The sequence below is a fragment of the Salvelinus sp. IW2-2015 genome, linkage group LG11, assembly GCF_002910315.2.
Source record: "Salvelinus sp. IW2-2015 linkage group LG11, ASM291031v2, whole genome shotgun sequence".
Lineage (NCBI taxonomy): Eukaryota > Metazoa > Chordata > Actinopteri > Salmoniformes > Salmonidae > Salvelinus > Salvelinus sp. IW2-2015.
Window position 1 is genome coordinate 36,261,963 of NC_036851.1, and position 22,680 is coordinate 36,284,642.

Below are 22,680 nucleotides of genomic sequence, written 5' to 3' on the forward strand. Positions count from 1 at the left end.
TCAACCATTGTACAAATTTCTTGTTAACAAACTATAGTTTTGGCAAGTCGGTTTAGGACATCTACTTTGTGCATGACACAAGTCATTTTTCCAACAATTGTTAACAGACAGATTATTTCACTTATAATTCACTGTATCACAATTCCAGTGGGTCAGAAGTTTACATACACTAAGTTGACTGTGCCTTTAAGTAGATTGGAAAATTCCGTAAAATGACGGCATAGCTTTAGAAGCTTCTGATAGGCTAATTGACATCATTTGAGTAAATTGGAGGTGTATCTGTGGATGTATTTCAAGGCCTACCTTCAAACTCAGTGCCTCTTTGCTTGACATCATGGGAAAATCAAAAGAAATCTGCCAAGACCTAAGAAAATACATTGTAGACCCTCCACAAGTCTGGTTCATCATTGGGAGTAATTTCCAAACGCCTGAAGGTACCACGTTCATCTTTACAAACAATAGTAAGCAAGTATAAACACCATGGGGCCACGCAGCCGTCATACCGCTCAGGAAGGAGACGCGTTCTGTCTCCTAGAGATGAACATACTTTGGTGCGAAAAGTGCAAATCAATCKCAGAACAACAGCAAAGGACCTTGTGAAGATGCTGGAGGTAACAGGTACAAAAGTATCTATATCCACATTAAAACAAGCCCTATATTAACATAACCTGAAAGGCCGCTCAGCAAGGAAGAAGCCACTGCTCCAAAACCGCCATAAAAAAGCCAGACTACGGTTTCAAACTTTACATGGGGACAAAGATCATACCTTTTGGAGAAATGCCCTCTGGTCTGATGAAACAAAAATATAACTTTTTGGCCATAATGAACATCGTTATGTTTGGAGGAAAAAGGGGGAGGCTTGCAAGCCGAAGAACAACATCCCAACCATGAAGCACGGGGGTGGCAGTTTCATGTTGTGTGGGTGCTTTGCTGCAGGTGGGACTGGTGCACTTCACAAAATAGATGGCATCATGAGGTAGGAAAATGATCTGGATATATTGAAACAACATCTCAAGACATCAGTCAGGATTTTAAAGCTTGGTCGCAAATGGGTATTCCAAACGGACAATGACCCCAAGCACACTTCCAACGTTGTGGCAAAATGGCTTAAGGACAACAAAGTCAAGGTATTGGAGTTGTCATCACAAAGCCCTGACCTCAAGGTGTGGGCAGAACTGAAAAAGCATGTGCGAGCAAGGAGGCCTACAAAACCTGACTCAGTTACACCAGCTCTGTCAGGAGGAATGGGCCAAAATTCACCCAACTTATTGTGGGAACTTGTGGAATGCTGTCCGAAACGTTTGACCCAAGTTAAACAATTTAAAGGCAATGCTACCAAATACGAATTGAGTGTATGCAAACTTCTGACCCACTGGGAATGTGATGAAACTAATAAAAGCTGAAATAAATCATTCTCTCTACTATTGTTCTGACATTTCATATTCTTAAAATAAAGTGGTGATCCTAATTGACCTAAGATAGGGAATTTTTACTAGGAATAAATGTCAGGATTTGTGAAAAACTGAGTTTAAATGTATTTGGCTAAGGTGTATGTAAACTTCTGACTTCAACTGTATATACAGGGGGTACCAGTACAGAGTCAATGTGCACGGGCACAGGTTAGTCGATGTAATTGAGGTAATATGTACATGTAGGTAGAGGTAAAGTGACTCTTTATAGATAATAAACAGAGAGTAGTAACAGTGTAAAAATGTGGGGGGGGTTAGCTTTTTCAGGAGTCTTATGGCTTGGGGGTAGAAGCTGTGAAGAAGCCTTTTGGACCTAGACTTAGCGCTCCTGTACCACTTGCCGAGGTCTTGGATGACAGGAAGCTTGGCTCAAGTGATGTACTAGGCCGTACCCACTACCCTCTGTAGTGCCTTGCGGTCAGAGGTTGAGCAGTTGCCAAACCAGGCGGTGATGCAACCAGTCAAGATGCTCTCGATGGTGCAGCTGTAGAACTTTTTGAGGATCTGAGGACCCATGCCAAATCTTTTCAGTCTCCTGAATAGACGTTGTCGTGCCCTCTTCACGACTGTCTTGGTGTGTTTGGACCATGACAGTTTGTTGGTGATGTGGACACCAGGGAACTTGAATCTCTCAACCTGCTCAACTACAGGTCCAACTTTACAATGTTTTACCTAATCATGATCATGATGAAAGCGAATTTGTGTTTAAGATTTAAAGAAAATACATTTAAAAAGCCACTTGTCTTTTCCTATTAGCACTGACTTTGCTGATAAATACTTTGTTAAGGGAAAATATATCTGATACAATTGTGATGTTGTATTTTGTCTCACCTAGTTATCTATCTTAAGATAAATGCACTAATTGTAAGTCACACTGGATAAGAGCATATGCTAAATTACTAAAATGTAATGTGTAGATACCGACATTGTATTACGCAACACAGAATTCTGATAATCCTTTTCATTTCCCATAAACACACTTACCAAATATTTTACGAAAAGCAATTACAAAGCTAAAGCTTTCAGTGCCTATTATTTTATTTCATACTTATTTTTTCAAAGTAAAAAATCAACAAGGTAGTAAGATAATATGGATACGGTGAACCATAGGATAACACCTGAACTGCTTACAGTTGTACAGCCACACTGATCATCACTATTACCCTGTTGAAGGTATAGAGAGTTGGGGAGCTGTCCATGGTGGTGAAACATGTACAACTCTATGACAGGGAATCAGATAAAAGCGTATTTAAACTGGTAAGTATCTAACTCCAGTCCAGAGATAAACAAGCGGGGAGATGTAAAGTAAAGATGAAAGGCTCTCAGATGCTTGGACCCAGATAATAGATGACAGTGTCTGGCAGGGTCTGACTCTCAGCACAGAGGGAGAGAAGCCTTGTGGAGAATATCAAGGGTTGGAGTCCTTGAATTTAATGAGTGTTTCTGGTATCAAAGTGATAGATGCATATTATCTGTATTATCTGTCAAATCTTTTTGAATCTCTAAGTGTAGTACCTCCTTTATAAACCTGATAGTGGACAATACTATGGTTCCTTGGGTTGGAGTCCTTGAATCTAATGAATGTCTCTAGTATCATAGAGATAGAGATGCATACATAAATACAAACATACATACATACTGTGTCTCTATCTCTATCTAGTTCTATAGTCCCCTTCTATAGAACCTTGATAGTGGACTATATGACACACCCACTACCCTTTTTACTATGACCCAGTTTAACATCAAGTTCATTTTCAAGTCTTTTCTTTGGTCATATGGGCGGTCCAACATCATGATAAGTGTAATTAGTAGACGACAAATGAGCCCTGGTCTCCACTTCCTCTGAAGCCCAGCTGGGAAGACATCATGCTGGGAGGAAAGATGGTTGGTAATAAGGTCATTATTGCATTGTTCCAGTACTTTGAGCTCTACCTAACCCTCTAAATGCAATATCAATAAGCTGAATTGTATATTATTTTATTTTAGGTTCCTAAATAAAACTTAGGTGCAAGGGTGCAACTCTTGTTTCCAAAGTCATCCTACCATTATATAGCTGAACTTTAATGTAATCCCACACCATGGCAATGTTCTCATTAACTGTAGTTATTCCAGTCTCTCTATATACCAGGTGGTAAATTAATGTTTGAGATGTGAAGAAAAGATGACATACAGTACTTGATCACAGTCAGAGATGAGCCGGTTCCTGAAAAGAAAGCTCTCGAGTTGCCATAGTAACCCAGAGTCTGGAGCAGTCCGAAATGTTAACTCAAAGACACTCTGTACAATTTTAACTTTTAATGGAAGAAAAACCCTACCCTCCTCTCCACTGATTTAACTTACTCAGTCATTACTGAGTAATTGTGGAAAAGAGATGTGATATTTATTTGGTGAAGGGAGTTTGAATTACAGTTTGACATAACATGAAGCACAGGTCATACACAATTACACATTCCAACCACCATCTTTTGGTACAGTTTCTCTACAGTTTTGAAACAACCATCTCAAGTTCACATTCCTAAAAACGGAGCAATGCAGTTTCTAAATAAATATAGTGCCTCTTAGATGCAACATTTCTAGGAACAGTACTTAACATGGTATATATTTGCTCCTCAGCTTCTGATTGTTATTGTCATCATCAGTGAACCTTGGACACCATGGTGACTAGTGATGGTTAATTGGCGTCTGACTAGGCTGCTGCATTGATCAGATGTGGAAAATCAATGAGATTAGTCTGTGAATGGACTTCAGTCTGATGTTAACATTTTGTGTGCAGTCAGTGAATGCTACTATCCATAAAATCATACTGTAGAATGTCAGGTTTTTTAATTTACTGTTGCGTTATATTATATTCAAGCAATAAGGCCAAAGGTGGTGTGGCTAATGGCTGTTCTTACCTAACGCATGACTGGATACAGCCCTTAGCTGTGGTATATTGGCCATATATCACGAAACCTGAGGTGCTTTATTGCTATTATAGACTGGTTACCAACATACAGTGCATTCGGAAAGTATTTAGACCCCTTGACTTTTTCCACATTTTGTTATGTTACAGCCTTACTCTAAAATGGATTAAATAAAAACTCAAAACTCAACAATCTACACACAACATCCCATAACGACAAAGCAAAAGCAGGTTTAGAGACATTTTTGCAAATCTATTAAAAATAAAAACAGAAAAACCTTATTTACATAAGTATTCAGACCCTTTGCTATTAGACATTGAGAAATTGAGCTTAGATGCATCCTGTTTCCATTGATCATCCTTGAGATGTTTCTACAACTTGATTGAAGTCCACCTGTGGTAAATTCAATTAATTGGATATGATTTGGAAAGGCACACACCTGTCTATACAAGGTCCCACAGTTGACAGTGCATGTCAGAGCAAAAACCAAGCCATGAGGTCGAAGGAATTGAGCTCCAAGACAGGATTGTGTCGAGGCACAGATCGGGGAAGGGTACCAAAAAATGTCTGCAGCATTGAAGGTCCCCAAGAACACAGTGGCCTCCATCATTCTTCAATAGAAGATGTTTGGAACCACCAAGACTCTTCCTAGAGCTMGCCGCCCGACCAAACTGAGCAATAGGGGGAGAAGGGCCTTTGGTCAGGGAGGTGACCAAGAACCCGATAGTCACTCTGACAGAGCTCCAGAGTTCCTCTGTTGAGATGGGAGAACCTTCCAGAAAGACAACCATCTCTGCCACTCCTCAGTAAAAGGCACATGACAGCCTACATGGAGCCTCTCAGATCTTGAAAAACAAGATTCTCCGGTCTGATGAAACCAAGATTGAACACTTTGGCCTGAATATCAAGTGTCACGTCTGGAGGAAACCTGGCACCGTCCCTATGGTGAAGCATGGGGGTGGCAGCAACATGCTGTGGGGATGTTTTTCAGCGGCAGGGACTGGGAGACTAGTCAGTATCGAGGGAAAGATGAATGGAGGAAAGTACAGAGAGATCCTTGGTGAAAACCTGCTCCAGAGCGCTCAGGACCTTTGACTGGGGCAAAGGTCCAGATAACCATAAGCACACAATTGTAATTGTAGCGTCACCATCTTCATTGCGAAAATAAATACAAATACGAACATAACTTTGGACTACATATTCAGAGGTAATGAACTGCCATTGATCAGCACAGCAATTGATAATACATGTTGTTCTGGGCTTATGTKAATTTTACACAGGTAAGCTAACGATGACAGAAATCAGGAACGCAGACACGCTCTATTTGAGTGACTGCGTTTAACACTCCACCACCTGTTGTTATGTTGGGCAACTACTGACCCCAAAAATATATCATCAAATATTTTGAAATGTATTGCTAAAATAAATCATTAAGGCAATACAGAAAGGCACCACATTACTACAAGACAAAACTACTTACTAAATTAAGCCTGATGGTCTTGTAAGTATATAAGCAAATCTTGATTTCATATAATAAAAAAAGCCTGAAATGGTAGTGGAATGGGTTAATGTCTTAGTGTGGTGTGTGAAGAGTCCAATACCTTACCTTGTATGCAGTACAAATCACATTATTGTGGCAGCACCTCCTCTGAGAGTATGAATTAGGCTGTTTGAGAAGGTTTGAATCCTAAGCAACGTGCCTACGCGTTGTTTGAAGTACAATATACCAACATAGCTTCTGTAGTAGGTCAAAGCTGTTTGCTGGAAAACCTTGGTAGAGCATGGGTGAAGTAGGCATTGAGGTGCTCATATGAATTTTCTTTCTTTTTTGGCTTCAGACCAAAGTCTACTTCTCAATTAAAGCATTTTTTCTAGTCTCAGACCCTTCAACATATATAGCTGCACAAATGTACAGAAATAGAATAAGTCACACAATTAAATGTAAACCAAACCGAGTTGAGTCTAGGGTTAGGGTTGAACCTGGCTGTGGATATCAAGCTATGGTAAGGGTTAGGATTAGGGTAAGTGTTAGGGTTAGTGTTGAACTGGCATGTCGACATGAAGCTAGGGTTAGGGTTATGTTTAGGACAAGGAGTTTCCTGTGGCCATGTAACCTGAACAGGAATAAATCTGGCCCCTAAGCCCTTATTAWAGCCAATGGAGTTTTTGCTGGTCAGGTCACAATAGCCTACTTATGATGCTGAGGCTTCGGAATCTGAAAAGGTTTTGACCTTTCTTGTCTTCTCTTGACCACACATCATCACCTGCTTAACTTGTGATTTCCTCACCACATCAATAGCCAGAGATATGCATGGTACCCATGGGCAGCTGGGAAAGCATGGGCATGTTCATACAGTACTGATGGTCATATAACACAATACCTCACTTACAGCAATGGGTATTACTGTAAGTCTAATATAAGACCTAGAAAATCTCTCACTTCCACAATGTACAGTATGTCTATGGGACATCTGGTCAGGAGCTGGGGGCGCTATTGGGCTGAAGCCTTTAGACATCTTTGTTTTGGGGGGGTGCGGGTAGATCAGATGTAATATTGCAGATAGATTGTGGCTTCTATCAATGTAATTGTCTGCATCATTTCCAATCCCCCATAAATATATTTTTGTAAATATACAGTACCATTCAAAAGTTTGGGGTCACTTAGAAATGTCCAAGTTTTTGAAAGAAAAGCAAATTTTTTGCTCATTAAAATAACATCAAAATGATAAGAAATACAGTGTAGACATTGTTAATGTTGTAATTGACTATTTTAGCTGGAAATGGCAGATTTTTTAATGGAATATCTACATAGGCGTACAGAGACACATTATCAGCAACCATCACTCCTGTGTTCCAATGGCACATTGTGTTAGCTAATCCAAGTTTATCATTTTAAAAGGCTAATTGATCATTAGATAACCCTTTTGCAATTYTGTTAGATCCGGGATCCTCCTCATCAAAAAAGCTGACAAGCATAGCCTAGCCTAACGGGACAGGGATATCATATAATATAATTTCATGAAATCACAAGTCCAATACAGCAAATGAAAGATAAACATCTTGTGAATCCAGCCATCATTTCCGATTTTTAAAARGTTTTACAGCGAAAACACAATATGTATTTATATTAGCTCACCACAATAGGCAAACACACAACGCCATGTTTTCACCATGTTTCCACCGCATAGGTAGCTTTCACAAAACCCACAAATAGAGATGAAATTAATCACTAACCTTGAACAACTTCATCAGATGACAGTCTTATAACATCATGTTATACAATACATTTATGTTTTGTTCGAAAATTTGCATATTTGAGGTATAAATCGTAGTTTTACATTGCAGCCACCATCACAAATAGCACCAAAACAGCCAGAATAATTACAGAGAGCAACGTGAAATACATAAATACTCATCATAAAACATTTATGAAAAATACATGGTGTACAGCAAATGAAAGATAAACATCTTGTGAATCCAGCCAATATTTCCGATTTTTTAAAAGTGTTTTACAGCGAAAACACAATATATATTTCTATTAGCTCACCACAATAGCCAAACACACAACGCCATTTATTCACCGCCAAGGTAGCTTTCACAAAACCCAGAAATAGAGATAAAATTAATCACTAACCTTTGGACAACTTCATCTGATGACAGTCTTATAACATCATGCCTGGAACGAAAAATTCCAAAAGTCCCAATAAACGTTGAATAAACTGGTCAAACTCGGTTGAAAAATCCTACTTTATGATGTTTTTCTCGTATGTATCCAATAAAATCAGAGCCGGAGCATTTCGTCGTGTAAACCGAACGCATTTCAGAAGACAATGTGAGGTTCCCTTGTGCGCAGCTGACTACTGACAAAAGAGCGGACCTGTCACTCCAAAAGCTCTCATTCGGGCCTCACATCAAGCTAGACACCCATTCAACCTTCTACTGCCTGTTGACATCTAGTGGAAGGCGTATGAAGTGCATACAGATCCATAAATATAAGCCAGTTGAATAGGCAGGCCCTGACACAGAGCCCCTTTTTCAGAATMTTCACTTCCTGTCTGGAAGTTTGCTGCCAAATGAGTTCTGTTTTACTCACAGATATAATCCAAACCGTTTTAGAAACTTCAGAGTGTTTTCTATCCAATAGTAATAATAATATGCATATTGTATGATCTAGAACAGAGTACGAGGCCGTTTAATTTGGGCACGATTTTTCCCCAAAGTGAAAACAGCGCCCCCCTATTAAGAAGAAGTTATCTTGCTTTTGTTTTGAGGTGTTTTGACTGATTTCATGTCAATGCTAATATCGCAAAAATTCCAAAGCTTGCTAAGCATCAAATAAAATTGTTACACTCGTCATTTGAATGAGGAGACCAAGGTGCAGCGTGGTAGGCGAACATCTTACTTTTAGTAAAATGAACACCGAAAAACAACAAAATACAAAACGAACGTAAAGTTCTGCAGGCTACACAGCAACTATACAAAATCAAGATCCCACAAACTAAGGTGGAAAAAAGACTGCCTAAGTATGATCCCCAATCAGAGACAACGATAGACAGCTGCCTCTGATTGGGAACCATACCAGGCCAACATAGAAATACAACATAGATTGCCCACCCTAGTCACACCCTGACATAACCAAATAGAGAATAAAGAGACTCTCTATGGTCAGGGCGTGACAAAAATGATGTATTTGAGAGACAACAAGTGCTCATTGTGCAAATGCATATATGTTTTCAATAAACATTGGAGACTAAATATAGTTAACATTTTGTCAACAATCTAAGTTTTGCCCCATAGTTGCGCACATGTTGGTTTTGTGGCTGTTCATTAGGGACAAAATGGGAGCAAACGGGCTGAAACAGGGAGGAAATATCTGAACTTGTAAATTAAGAATAATTGTTTTCATTTTCCGTTGCAAAGCATTTTTTTACAGTGTGCACTYATGAATACTACCCTGGACTGGTTTGCATTACGTTCCTGTGGGACCTGGGCCAGGTAAAGTTACTACTTCTAATAAGCCACAGAGTGCAAGGCAGGCTAATCATCACCAAGTCAATTACTCACAACAATGAGTAACCTATCTATTTTAGGTGTCCGTATTGAAGTGTGTTTGTGAGATCATGTTGCCATATCACTATGACATTCATATCACAGTTTAGTCCCACTGTAGGAAACGTTCCACCTTCTCCTTTTCATATCAAGTGGAGAGTTTAAAAAAAATATCCTGTAGAGTTCCCAATCTGAGTTGTCTCTATTGGATCAGATGGGCAGGGTAGATCACTGTATGATCATAGGAGCAGTCTGTATATAGTCTTCTCTCTAGGTTTTTATATCCTGCAGCAGGGAGGGTCTCTCCCCTCTCCCCTTACCTTATCCCCTCTTCTCTCTCCCTGGGTTTGGGGTAGTGAAAATTCCAACTAGGCCAGTCTCACTTTCCCAATATAACCCATTGCTGCTAGCCACACCCATGTGAACAGCCTGGTGGCCACCCTCTGTCTGAAAGTGTCACAGTTTGACAGTGTGGTGTGAGTGTGTAGGTACAGTGGGGAGAACAAGTATTTGATACACTGCCGATTTTGCAGGTTTTCCTACTTACAAAGCATGTAGAGGTCTGTAATTTTTATCATAGGTACACTTCAACTATGAGAGACGGAATCTAAAACAAAAATCCAGAAAATCACATTGTATGATTTTTAAGTAATTAATTTGCATTTTATTGCATGACATAAGTATTTGATACATCAGAAAAGCAGAACTTAATATTTGGTACAGAAACCTTTGTTTGCAATTACAGAGATCATACGTTTCCTGTAGTTCTTGACTAGGTTTGCACACACTGCAGCAGGGATTTTGGCCCACTCCTCCCTACAGATCTTCTCCAGATCCTTCAGGTTTCGGGGCTGTCGCTGGGCAATACGTACTTTCAGCTCCCTCCAAAGATTTTCTATTGGGTTCAGGTCTGGAGACTGGCTAGGCCACTCCAGGACCTTGAGATGCTTCTTACGGAGCCACTCCTTAGTTGCCATGGCTGTGTGCTTCGTGTCGTTGTCATGCTGGAAGACCCAGCCACGACCCATCTTCAATGCTCTTACTGAGGGAAGGAGGTTGTTGGCCAAGATCTCGCGATACATGGCCCCATCCATCCTCCCCTCAATACGGTGCAGTCGTCCTGTCCCCTTTGCAGAAAAGCATCCCCAAAGAATGATGTTTCCACCTCCATGCTTCACGGTTGGGATGGTGTTCTTGGGGTTGTACTCATACTTCTTCTTCCTCCAAACACGGCGAGTGGAGTTAGACCAAAAAGCTCTATTTTTGTCTCATCAGACCACATGACCTTCTRCCATTCCTCCTCTGGATCATCCAGATGGTCATTGGCAAACTTCAGACAGGCCTGGACATGCACTGGCTTAAGCAGGGGGACCTTGCGTGCGCTGCAGGATTTTAATCCATGACGGCGTAGTGTGTTACTAATGGTTTTCTTTGAGACTGTGGTCCCAGCTCTCTTCAGGTCATTGACCAGGTCCTGCCGTGTAGTTCTGGGCTGATCCCTCACCTTCCTCATGATCATTGATGCCCCACGAGGTGAAATCTTGCATGGAGCCCCAGACCGAGGGTGATTGACCGTCATCTTGAACTTCTTCCATTTTCTAATAATTGCGCCAACAGTTGTTTCCTTCTCACCAAGCTGCTTGCCTATTGTCCTGTAGCCCATCCCAGCCTTGTGCAGGTCTACAATTTTATCCCTGATGTCCTTACACAGCTCTCTGGTCTTGGCCATTGTGGAGAGGTTGGAATCTGTTTGATTGTGTGTGGACAGGTGTCTTTTATACAGGTAACGAGTTCAAACAGGTGCAGTTAATACAGGTAATGAGTGGAGWACAGGAGGGCTTCTTAAAGAAAAACTAACAGGTCTGTGAGAGCCGGAATTCTTACTGGTTGGTAGGTGATCAAATACTTATGTCATGCAATAAAATGCAAATTAATTATTTAAAAATCATACAATGTGAMTTTCTGGATTTTTGTTTTAGATTCCGTCTCTCACAGTTGAAGTGTACCTATGATAAAAATTACAGACCTCTACATGCTTTGTAAGTAGGAAAACCTGCAAAATCGGCAGTGTATCAAATACTTGTTCTCCCCACTGTATGTGTGTAGGCAGAGTGAGTCTTTCTGGTCCTGTTACTCTCTACACTCCCATATTTGAATCATTTTTGTATTTAATTGAAATCCATTCTAAAAACATTATTTGTTCCCTTGAAAAGGCACCATGATGAGGAAGACAGATCCAGTGGAGACAAAGATTGACCTGGGAGACACTGATGATGAAGACCTTGATGCAGACCTGTATGAGGACCATGAGGAGCCTCAGCTGCTATGGAAGGCTGAACTGGGGGACAGGATGGATGAGGTGGAAGCTGTGTCCCCGTTAGTGGATCTTAGTGACACCAAGCCCCTCCTGAATGAGAGAGACCCTCGAGGAGTCAACGAGTGTTTGAAGGTATTTCACACAACCTCACATCAATGCATCAACCCATAAAAACAGGAGCTATCTGCTAACCAGACGACATTTTTTGTGTTTATACATTTTTGTCAATTTGAATGACTTCATGAATTAGTTATTTGTGCTTTCAGGATTGTACCCTGAAATGGGTAACACTGTCACAAGCTTGATATAAGGTGCTGTTTTTTCAAGCAGATTATCTGTCTTAACACAATTAGTCAAACATAATTACTAAAACGATCAAACAAATCTGAAGAGTATTATATTTCTATAGACATGTGGCATGTCCCAGTTGTTTTTGGTATACTTGCACTGCCCTCTTGTGGTCATGTTATTGACTGCAGTTTATCTATATTTTCCTTTGAGTGTCAAAAACAAACTGTCTGTCTGTAAACAATCACCCCAAGATTATGTCTCTGCCTCTAGGTGAGCTTTGAGGATGTGATAGCAGAGCCGGCGTCAGTACGTAGCGGAGACAAAGTGTGGATCTGGAGCAACGCCCTGTTCGAGGTCACCAGGGTCTGGATCTACCGCATAGTGACCGTCCTGCTGGCCGTCCCTGTGTCCATCATCACTGGACTGATCTTCGCCATCCTCAGCTTCCTACACATATGGTACGTCTATAATATCAGTTCACTGTTCACTGAATACAATACATGCKAGCTGGGCYTACACTGGTTGAATKAACGTTGWTWACAKGTCATTTCAKTGAAATGATGTTGAACCAACATGAAATAGACGTTGAAATGACATCTGTGCCCAGTGGGTGAACCATAAGTTACCATCTTGAAACTCTTCTCTTCTCTTACTCCCTGTATTGTCTATCTAATCCTGAAAGGTTCATTAGCCCATTCGTGCATCATATCCTTATAATCACATACTGGCTGCAGAGCCTATGGAGCATCGTACTGGACATTGGTGTCCGCCTACTCCTCACTAGTGCAGCAAGGTGCTACGATGGAATCAGACTTCGCCTGACTCAGGAATGACAGAATATTGGACCTTCACACAAAATCAGGATTTGGAAAATGGGATTGTTCCCAATGTTACCCTACTATGGAATGTCCTCTTGGGAGACTATCAGGCCTGGGCAAAGTATTTGTAGGATGCTCTAGGATCAGACCAGGGGCACAACTACAGGCTTTTTGGTGGATCATGGGATCTTACAACTGAACTGAGATCAGTGTGATTGATCAAGACTGGATACTTTATTTAAACAATCTCCAACAAGGTGATTGGTTACTTATCTAAGATGTCGTCAGAAGTGAAGGTGAAAAGGGGAATGTGTAAAAGATTCACACTCATTTAGGGTAATGATGTATCTGGTATGCACTTGAACTGTGCTTTGAGTTGTCCTTTTCTCATGTGATAGTGTCAGATGATTCCCATGTTTGAGGAGCACATTCAGTATTATTCAGACAGCACTGGTGTATAGTGTTATTTCAATAAAACCTGACCACACAGTTCAAAATGTGCCTCCACAATTTTTTGTGGTATAGTAGAACATTAAAGTTTACTATAGCTGTACTTTTATCATATATATTCTGATGAAAATTGGATTGTACGATATCTAAAATAAAGTGTTAAAGATTTTGATCAATATGCAGCAATATCAGACTTGTTTTCATATACAAAACCATTCAATTGAAATATCCCCTATTCTTCTAAGAGACACAACTTTTCTCAATATCAATGTTGTACTCAGTACAGTAATACGTTTCAAATAGATGGGTTCTTGTTATTGTATTGTGACCTGATTATGTCATCAGCAATTCTTATGCTAACATCTAGTACCTCATTTCATCTTCACTTCACAGCTCAGGGTCTGGACGCTGCTCTCTTCCTCCCTGGAAAGGCCCCTGCCTTCCCAGAATAGGAAAGGGGGCACTTCAATTAATTAAACAAGTACAGGCAAACTCCCTGTATTTGAAGTGAATCGTGTTTCACACACACAACTGGTCTGAATGTGATTTGCTTGACAGTACTCAGTGGTACCACTCAAGACCTCCTCTATGAGGCGAGGAGTTTGTCCTGTACTGAATGTTATCATGAGAAAAGCTGATTTTACATAATCAGGTCACCATGGGTGAGAAGGAATATATCAAACGTTTGGATTTTAATGTACCACTTTAAAAAAAACAGAGGAAACTATGGTTGAATTTTTTTTTGTTTTAAACCATTTCATAAGTAAAGTCATTCTACCATTTGATAACTGTATATTGCACAATACTTACAATGAAGTTGGAGATAAAAAGTGTTAATTTAAAGAAAACTAATATTGGCCTAAAATGGCTGAATTCGATTATTGTTCCTAAATCAAGGTGGCCAAAATCTAAATTGTGCCTGGGCTGGAATAATACATTATGGCATTTCTCTTGCATTTCAAAGATGATGGTAAAAAAAATTTTTTTTTAATGCATGTTTTTTTCTTTGTATTATCTTCTACCAGATCTAATTGGTTATATTCTCCTCCATTAATTTCACATTTCCACAAACTTCAAAGTGTTTCCTTTCAAATTGTCACGTTCCTGACCTGTTTTCTGTTAGTTTTTGTATGTGTTAGTTGGTCAGGACGTGAGTTTGGGTGGGCACTCTATGTTTTCTGTTTCTATGTTGGTTAATGGGTACCTAATATGGTTCTCAATTAGAGGCAGGTGGTTTTCATCTCCTCTGATTGAGAATCATATTAAGGTAGGTGTTGTCACATTGTTTGTCGTGGGTGGTTGTCTCCTGTGTTAGTGTCTGTCTATGTTGCACCATACGGGACTGTTTTGGTTTGTTTGTTCATTTTGTTCGTTCGGTTTTTATGTAGTCATTTCCCTGTTTGTGCGTTCTTCGTGTTAAATGTAAGTTCTTACGTCCAGGTCTGTCTACATTCGTTTTGTTATTTTGTTAGTTAATTCAAGTATAGTTCGTTTTTTGTCTTCGTTGTTTTGTGTCTAAATAAATATKATGTCTAAGTATCACGCTGCGTCTTGGTTCAATCCATGCTCCTCCTCTTCGAATGAAGAGGAGAACCGTTACAGAACCACCCACCCAGTGCGAACCAAGCAGCGTGAATTCGAGCAGTGGCCTGCTACACAGGATTATTGGAGTTGGGAGGAAATATTGGACTGAAAAGGTCCATGGGCACAGCCGGGAGAATATCGCTGTCCCAAAGCTGAGCTGGAGGCAGCGAAAGCAGAGAGGCGGCGATATGAGGAGGCAGCAAGGAGACGTGGCTGGAAGCCGGAGAATCAAGCGCAAGACCGGATTTATGAAGGTACGCGGCTAGCACGGAAGCCCGTGAAGAAACCCCAAAAATGTATTGGGGGGTGGCTAAGAGGTAGTGGGCCAAGGGCAGGTAGGAGACCTGCGCCCACTTCTCAGGCTAACCGTGGAGAGCGGGAGTACGGGCAGACACCGTGTTACGCAGTAGAGCGCACGGTGTCTCCTGTACGTGTGCATAGTCCGGTGCGGGTTATTCCACTTCCCCGCACTGGTAGGGCTAGATTGAGCATTGAGCCAAGTGCCATGAAGCCGGCTCTACATATCTGGCCACCAGTYCGTCTCCTTGGGCCGGCTTACATGGCACCAGCCTTACGCATGGTGTCCCCGGTTCGCCTACATAGCCCGGTGCGGGTTATTCCACCTCCCCGCACTGGGTGGGTGACGGGGAGCATTCAACCAGGTAAGGTTGGGCAGGCTCAATGCTCAAGGGAGCCAGTACGCCTGCACGGTCCGGTATTTCCGGCGCTACCCTCCCCGCCCCCAGCCCAGTACCACCAGTGCCTACACCACGCACCAGGCTTCCAATGCGTTTTCAGAGCCCTGTTCCTCCTCCACGCACTCTTCCTATGGTGCGTTCTCCAGCCAGTGCCTCCATTTCTGGCACCACGCACTAAGCCACCTGTGCGTCTCCAGAGCCCTGTACACACTGTTCCTTCTCCCCTTACTCGTCCTGATGTGCGTGCCCTCAGCCCGGTGCCACCAGTGCCGGTACCATGCACCAGGCAAATAGTACGCTTTGAGAGTCCAGTTGCCCTGTCCCTGCTCCCCGCACTAGCATGAAGGTGCGTGTCCTTAGCTCGGTGCCTCCAGTTCCGCACCACGCACCAGGTCTACAGTGCGCCTTATCCGGCCAGAGCCATCCGTCTCCCCAGCGCCATCTGAGCCATCCGTCTCCCCAGACGCCATCTGACCATCCGTCTCCCCAGCGCCATCTGAGCCATCCGTCTCCCCAGCGTCATCTGAGCCATCCGTCTCCCCAGCGCCATCTGAGCCATCCGTCTGTCCCGAGCCATTAGACCGCCCGTCTGTCCCGAGCCGTCAGAGCCATAGTCAGTCAGGAGCCGCTAGAGCCATTCGTCAGAACAGGATCTTGCCAGAGCCGCCAACCAGACAGGATCTGCCAGAGCCGCCAACCAGACGGATCTGCCAGAGCCGCCAACCAGACTGGATCTGCCAGAGCCGCCAACCAGACTGGATCTGCCAGAGCCGCCAGTGAGCATGAGCGTCCAGAGCCGTCAGCGAGCCATGAGCGTCCAGAGCCGTCAGCGAGCCAGAGCGTCTAGAGCGTCAGCAGCCATGAGCGTCTAGAGCGTCAGCCAGCCATGAGCAGCCAGAGCCGTCAGCCAGCCATGAGCGTCTAGAGCCGTCAGCCAGCCAGCTCTGAGCGTCGCCCAGAGCGTCCAGAGCGTCAGACCAGCCATGAGCGTCCAGAGCCGTCAGCCAGCCATGAGCTCCAGAGCCATCAGCCAGCCATGAGCGTCCAGAGCCGTCAGCCAGCATGAGCGTCCAGACCGTCAGCTAGCATGAACGTCCAGAGCCGTCAGCCAACCATGAGCTGTCCCTCAGCCAGAGCTGCCATGTATCCAGAACTTGCCCCTCAGTCCAGAGCTGTCTCTCTGTCCGACTCCCTTCAGTCCGGAGTCCTCTCTGAGCTACTCTCTATCTGAGCTACCTCTCTATCCTGACCTACCTATCTGTCCTGAGCTCCTTGTCCGGAGCTGTCCCTTATTTTATGTTACCCGGTATATTAGGTGGTGGAGTAAGAGTGGTTCATTCTGAGGAGAACGTAAGCTGGGATTGACTATGGTGGTGGACCCTCGCCCAGAGCCTGAGCCACCACCTTCAGATGCCCACCCTGGACCCTCCCCTAGACATTTGTGCTGTGCGCCCGGAGTTCGCACCTTAAAGGGGGGTTATGTCACGTTCCTGACCGTTTCTGTTAGTTTTTGTATGTGTTAGTGTGTCAGGACTGAGTTTGGGTGGCAGTCTATGTTTTCTGTTCTATGTTGGTTAATGGTACCTAATATGGTTCTCAATTAGAGGCAGGTTGTTTTCATCTCCTCTGATTGTGGAATCATATTAAGGTAGGTGTTGCACATGTTGTCGTGGGGTTGTCTGCCTGTGTTAGTGTCTGTCTATGTTGCACCCATACGGGACTGTTTCGGTTTGTTTTCATTTTGTTCGTTCTTTTTATGTAGTCATTTCCCTGTCGTGTGTTTCTTCGTGTTACATGTAAGATTCTTACGTCCAGGTCTGTCTACATTCGTTTGTGATTTTTTAGTTAATTCAAGTATAGTTCGTTTTTTGTCTTCGTTGTTTTGTCGTGTCTAAATAAATATCATGTCTAAGTATCACGCTGCGTCTTGGTTCAATCCATGCTCCTCCTCTTCGAATGAAGAGGAAGAGGAGAACCGTTACACAAATGGTATCAAGAATATGCATATCATTGCTTCAGGTCTTGAGCTACAGGCAGTTAGATTTAGGTATGTCATTTTAGGCGAAAATTGGAAGAAAGGCTTGGATCCTTAAGAGGTTTTTAAGCCAATAGTTGGGAGGTGGGGAATTTAATATCATGATGATTACTTACTATATACCGTATATGCATTGCAGTATTTTGTGGTTGCTATGGACACACAGGTTTCCATTGTACTTTCCATTTGTGGTTGCTATGGAAATACAGGTTTGTGACAAGAAAAAAAAAGGTAGCCATGTATGATATATTCCAATGTCATCAGCATGCTACATCTCCTGCCAAGTTGCGTTATTTTAGGTGAGTCTCAGGTTTTATGGGGTTAACGCTAGAAGAGAAATCATGTTGATGCTGTTTATCACCACCGTCCACTCTCAACTTAACGTGTGGTAGTAAATGTATCACAAACTCAAAATGCTTAGGTCTACATGTCAGTCTCAGATCTTTGCACAGTTCTCTGTCCCATCAGCAGATCCACCTGCTCAATCATATGACAAGTCTCTCCATGGAGGGACTAACCAGAACATATCTTTGTAGTTTATCATAAGGCATTATATATAGCTGCATCATGGCAAGTGTCATCCAATTCTCTGTACGGACCTCACTTGTCTATATCTGAGCATTGCTATATGGTTGGTGGCACCTTAATTGGGGAGAACAGGCTAGTGGTAATGGCTGGACCAGAACAAGTGGAATGGAATCAAATTCATCAAATATGTTTGCCATTTCATTTGCTCCGAATCCGGCTATTATTATACCCTTAGCAGACTTCTGTGATCTTCACACTATATTGGGCTACAGTAATTACTGTGGTGAACCATCAGGGATGTGTGTAATGCAACATAGGTCTGCTTTTTCCTTTAAGAAATGCTTAGGGTCCCAGTGTGAGGTATGGCATGAGTGTTGATAGAGAATGGGCCTTACTGGTGTGTGTGGGTGGTTTGGTTTTACTATCATTGTGGGGAACAGAAGTCCTCACAAGAATAGTAAAATAAGGAAAATTAGGACAAGTGGGAACATTTTGCCAGTCCCCACAAGGAAAAATGATCTTTAAGGCTTAGGGGTTAGGTTGAGGGTTAAGGTTACAATTAGTGTTAGGTTAGGTGTTAAGGTTTAGGGTTTGAGGTTAGGGAAAATAGGATTTTGAATGGGAATCAATTGTTTGGTCCCCACAAGGATAGTAAAATAACGTGTGTGTGTGTGTTCATTCGTTGGTCTGTTTACAAGATGTTTATAAGCGATAATTAACAAGAATGTGTTGTAGTCAACAAAGCATGTGTGTAACTGTAGGCTATGTGTTTGTGTGTTTGTGCTATGCTATGGCTACAGTGGTTACAGTTTGACAGGACAACTAGGGGCAGCTGCCTGCTGGGTGCTGCTGGCATTCCAGGAGTGACATCACAGTGAGGGGAAATCCAGAAGCCTGGGTACAGCCACTCCCTGTCCCACTCCCCACACTGCTTCTTTGACCACTACAGCTGGTGGATAAGGATAACTACCAGCCTTACTGAGACCGCTCTTCTCGGACCCCTCTACTCTGCCTCGTACCTCTCTGCCCCTCTCCTTTGATTAGCATATGACCGCAACCATGGCTGACATCAACAATGGTTATGAACAGAGGTTTCAGGCAAACGGACATCATAAAGAGATTGACCTGATCAACAGAGACCCCAAGCAAGTCAACGAGGATGTAGTGAAGGTAGGCTATATTACATTTGTGTGTGTGTGTGTGTGTGTGTTCGCACATGCACCAGAAGTGCTATCCTTTGGGTTACTATTGTGACCATCAAATGTTCCCTGAAACAGCCTGTATCCCTGTAGCTCTTTACTAACCCAGCTACAGATAGTGGTTCTATTTCTGGGAAGGCAAACGCAAGGGTATGAATGGCAGTGGAACGGAATGTTTATCTGCCAAAACTGCCATCATGGAATTTGTTCTAATACATGTTTTTACATAATGTCTTTGATGGTTTTCTCTGGTATTCTTTGATTTGCTAATGAATAATTAGGCTTTTACAGTTTTAATGGTTTTTATGGTTTTTATGGCTTTTATGTTTTTTATGGCCCTCTGTGTGTATATATACAGTAACTGTATTTATATTTATTGGTAGTGGTGTCAGATGGACTGCTGCTTACAAATTATGTTCCTTTAATTAGATCTGTGACTTCAAAACAGGCGGGTTGTTAGAAAGAGAACGTTTATCTGTTCATGTTGTAGGAATGTATCCAATTGCCTTATACAGTATTTGCTTGGGACAGTGAGAGGTTTCAGGCAATATAATATAGCAGTTTTTAACTGAGCTAAAAGAAAGTCCAGCTGCTGATGGTTGTAGCATAATGTACTACAATACCCATAATATGTTGCATAAGATATTAGGTTATAACTTAGTAGAGATATTCCTGAAGCTAACATAATGGTGTCCTGTCTCATTGCAGTTGGTGTCAGAAGCTGGACCCTTTTATCAATTACAGTACAATGGCCTCTCTGTCTCCCCCTGCAGGTGGACTTTGAGGATGTGATCGCTGAGCCTGATGGGACTCACAGTCTGGACGGGGTGTGGAAGGCCAGTTACACCACCTTCACTGTGTCCAAGTACTGGTGCTACCGCATCCTATCAGCCATTTTGGGGATCCCAGTGGCTCTGCTGTGGGGCTTCCTATTCGCTTGCCTCTCCTTCTGCCACATCTGGGCCGTTGTGCCATGCATTAAAAGCTGTCTGATCGAGTCCCAGTGTCTGAGCCGTATCTACTCCCTGGCCATTCACACCTTCTGTGACCCCCTGTTCGAAGCCCTGGCGAAAATATTCTCAAGTGTTCGGGTGGTGCTACGGAAGGAGGTGTAGGGTTCAGAAGCATGGGAATGGAACAGGGAGGAAGTGGCTGCTCTACACCCATTTTAGAGCAGATGCTCTCAGCTACATTAATTGACAGTTAGTGCATTCATCTTAAGATAGCTAGCTGAGACAACCACATATCACAGTCGTAGTACATTTTTCCTCAATAAAGAAGTTATCAGCAAATTCAGTGCTAGTAGGAAAATACAACTGTATGTTTTTTMTTTTTTTTGGGGGGGGGGGACTGAGATGTCTTATTTAATATGGTCTTTGTAGAGGAAGGGTTTCAGACATTTTTTCGGAAGATGGGCAGGGACTTTGCTGTCCTAGCATCAGGGGAAAGCTGGTTCCACCATTGGCTGAGCGGGAGCAGACCTCCTGTGGGGTGAGACGAACAGGAGGCCAGAGGTGCCAGAATGGAGTGCTCTGCAGTATGCCACGTAGGCTACTTCCCTGGCCTCCTGTCTGACTGCTGATGCTGGGCCTTGGTCTGACCCATCTTTCAAACGGAGTTTGTGATAGATAGAGATTATTGTGTTCAATCAGAAGACAAGAAGAAGAGTGCGCACATCTGGGTGCCATAGATAGGGGGTAATCCATGGTCTATACAACATGGTACACTACAAACAACACTCATCCATGCTTGATTGATTTGATACTTAAGTATATTCCATGCTCTATTCCATGGTCATTTTTCACATGTTGATGCTACAATAAATGACTTGTTTATTGTTCCAGGTATATGTGATGTCTGTCTTTAGCGCTCGTTGTGACATAGAATCTTCCTACAGTAATGTATGTAACTGATATGGAAATATTCAGTGAAAGAATTCCCGGTATGCTCAGGCAAGGGTGAGGCCAGATGGATCTACACAAACATGTCTCAGTGCCAGTAGTGAAGGTTATATGTAATGTACAGTATCTACAGTTGAAGTCGTAAGTTTACCTACACTTAGGTTGGAGTCATTAAAACTCATTTTTCATCCACTCCACAAATGTCTTGTTAACAAACTATAGCTTTGGCAAGTCGGTTAGGACATCTACTTTGTGCATGACACACTCATTTTTCCAACAATTGTTTACAGACAGATTATTTCACTGTATCACAATTCCAGTGGGTCAGAAGTTTACATACACTAAGTTGACTGTGCCTTTAAACAGCTTGGAAAATTCCAGAATATGATGTAATGGCTTTAGAAGCTTCTGTTAGGCTAATTGACATTGAGTCAATTGGAGGTGTACCTGTGGATGTATTTCAAGGCCTACCTTCAAACTCAGTGTCTCTTTGCTTGACATCATGGGAAAATCAAAAGAAATCAGCCAAGACCTCAGAAAATACATTGTAGACCCTCCACAAGTCTGGTTTATCCTTGGGAGCAATTTRCAAACGCCTGAAGGTACCACGTTCATCTGTACAAACAATAGTATGCAAGTATAAACACCATGGGACCATGCAGCCGTCATACCGCTCAGGAAGGAGATGTGTTCTGTCTCCTAGAGATGAACGTACTTTTGTGCAAAAAGTGCAAATCAATCRCAGAACAACAGCAAAGGACCTTGTGAAGATGCTGGAGGAAACAGGTACAAAAGGATCTATATCCACATTAAAACGAGTCCTATATCGACATAACCTGAAAGGRRGCTCAGCAAGGAAGAAGCCACTGCTCCAAAACCGACATAAAAAAGCCAGACTACGGTTTGCAACTGCACATGGGGACAAAGATCGTACTTTTTGGAGAAATGTCCTCTGATCTGATTAAACAAAAATAGAACTSTTTGGCCATAATGACCAGCGTAATGTTTGGAGGAAAAAGGGAGGCTTGCAAGCCGAAGAACACCATCCCAACCGTGAAGAACGGGGGTGGCAGCATTATGTTGTGGGTGTGATTTGCTGCGGGAGGGACTGGTGCACTTCACAAAATAGATGGCATCATGAGGTAGGAAAATTATATGGATATTTTGAAGCAACATCTCAAGACATCAGTCAGGTTCATCCAAATGGACAATGACCCCAAGCACACTTCCAAAGTTGTGGCAAAATGGCTTAAGGACAACAAATTCAAGGTATTGGAGTGGCCATCACAAAGCCCTGAACTCAATGTGTGGGCAGAACTGAAAAAGCATGTGCGAGCAAGGAGGCCTACAAACCTGATTCAGTTACACCAGCTCTGTCAGGAGGAATGGGCCAAATTTCACCCAACTTATTGTGGGAAGCTTGTGGAAAGCTACCCGA

At 42.6% G+C, this 22,680-nt stretch overlaps 2 protein-coding genes across 4 annotated transcripts; both read left to right on the forward strand.

The window, feature by feature from the left end:
* The first annotated feature begins 9,826 nt into the window (after positions 1 to 9,826).
* Positions 9,827 to 19,032, forward strand: LOC111970311 (caveolin-2-like). 3 transcript variants are annotated; one of them, XM_023996976.1, is made up of 4 exons: positions 9,827 to 9,909; positions 11,635 to 11,870; positions 12,300 to 12,487; positions 12,712 to 13,473. In XM_023996976.1, the coding sequence occupies exons 2-4, from the start codon at positions 11,640 to 11,642 to the stop codon at positions 12,860 to 12,862; spliced, it is 570 nt and encodes a 189-aa protein (XP_023852744.1). In that variant the 5' UTR covers positions 9,827 to 9,909; positions 11,635 to 11,639; the 3' UTR covers positions 12,863 to 13,473. The 3 variants fall into 3 exon arrangements, with proteins under 3 accessions (XP_023852744.1, XP_023852743.1, XP_023852745.1); XM_023996975.2 differs by lacking the exon at positions 9,827 to 9,909 and adding an exon at positions 11,521 to 11,532; XM_023996977.2 differs by lacking the exons at positions 9,827 to 9,909; positions 12,712 to 13,473 and adding an exon at positions 18,943 to 19,032 and having other exon boundaries at positions 11,539 to 11,870.
* Positions 19,033 to 19,185: 153 nt separating this feature from the next.
* Positions 19,186 to 21,181, forward strand: LOC111970312 (caveolin-3-like). The gene is made up of 2 exons (XM_023996978.2): positions 19,186 to 19,312; positions 20,115 to 21,181. The coding sequence occupies exons 1-2, from the start codon at positions 19,190 to 19,192 to the stop codon at positions 20,454 to 20,456; spliced, it is 465 nt and encodes a 154-aa protein (XP_023852746.1). The 5' UTR covers positions 19,186 to 19,189; the 3' UTR covers positions 20,457 to 21,181.
* Positions 21,182 to 22,680: the final 1,499 nt, after the last annotated feature.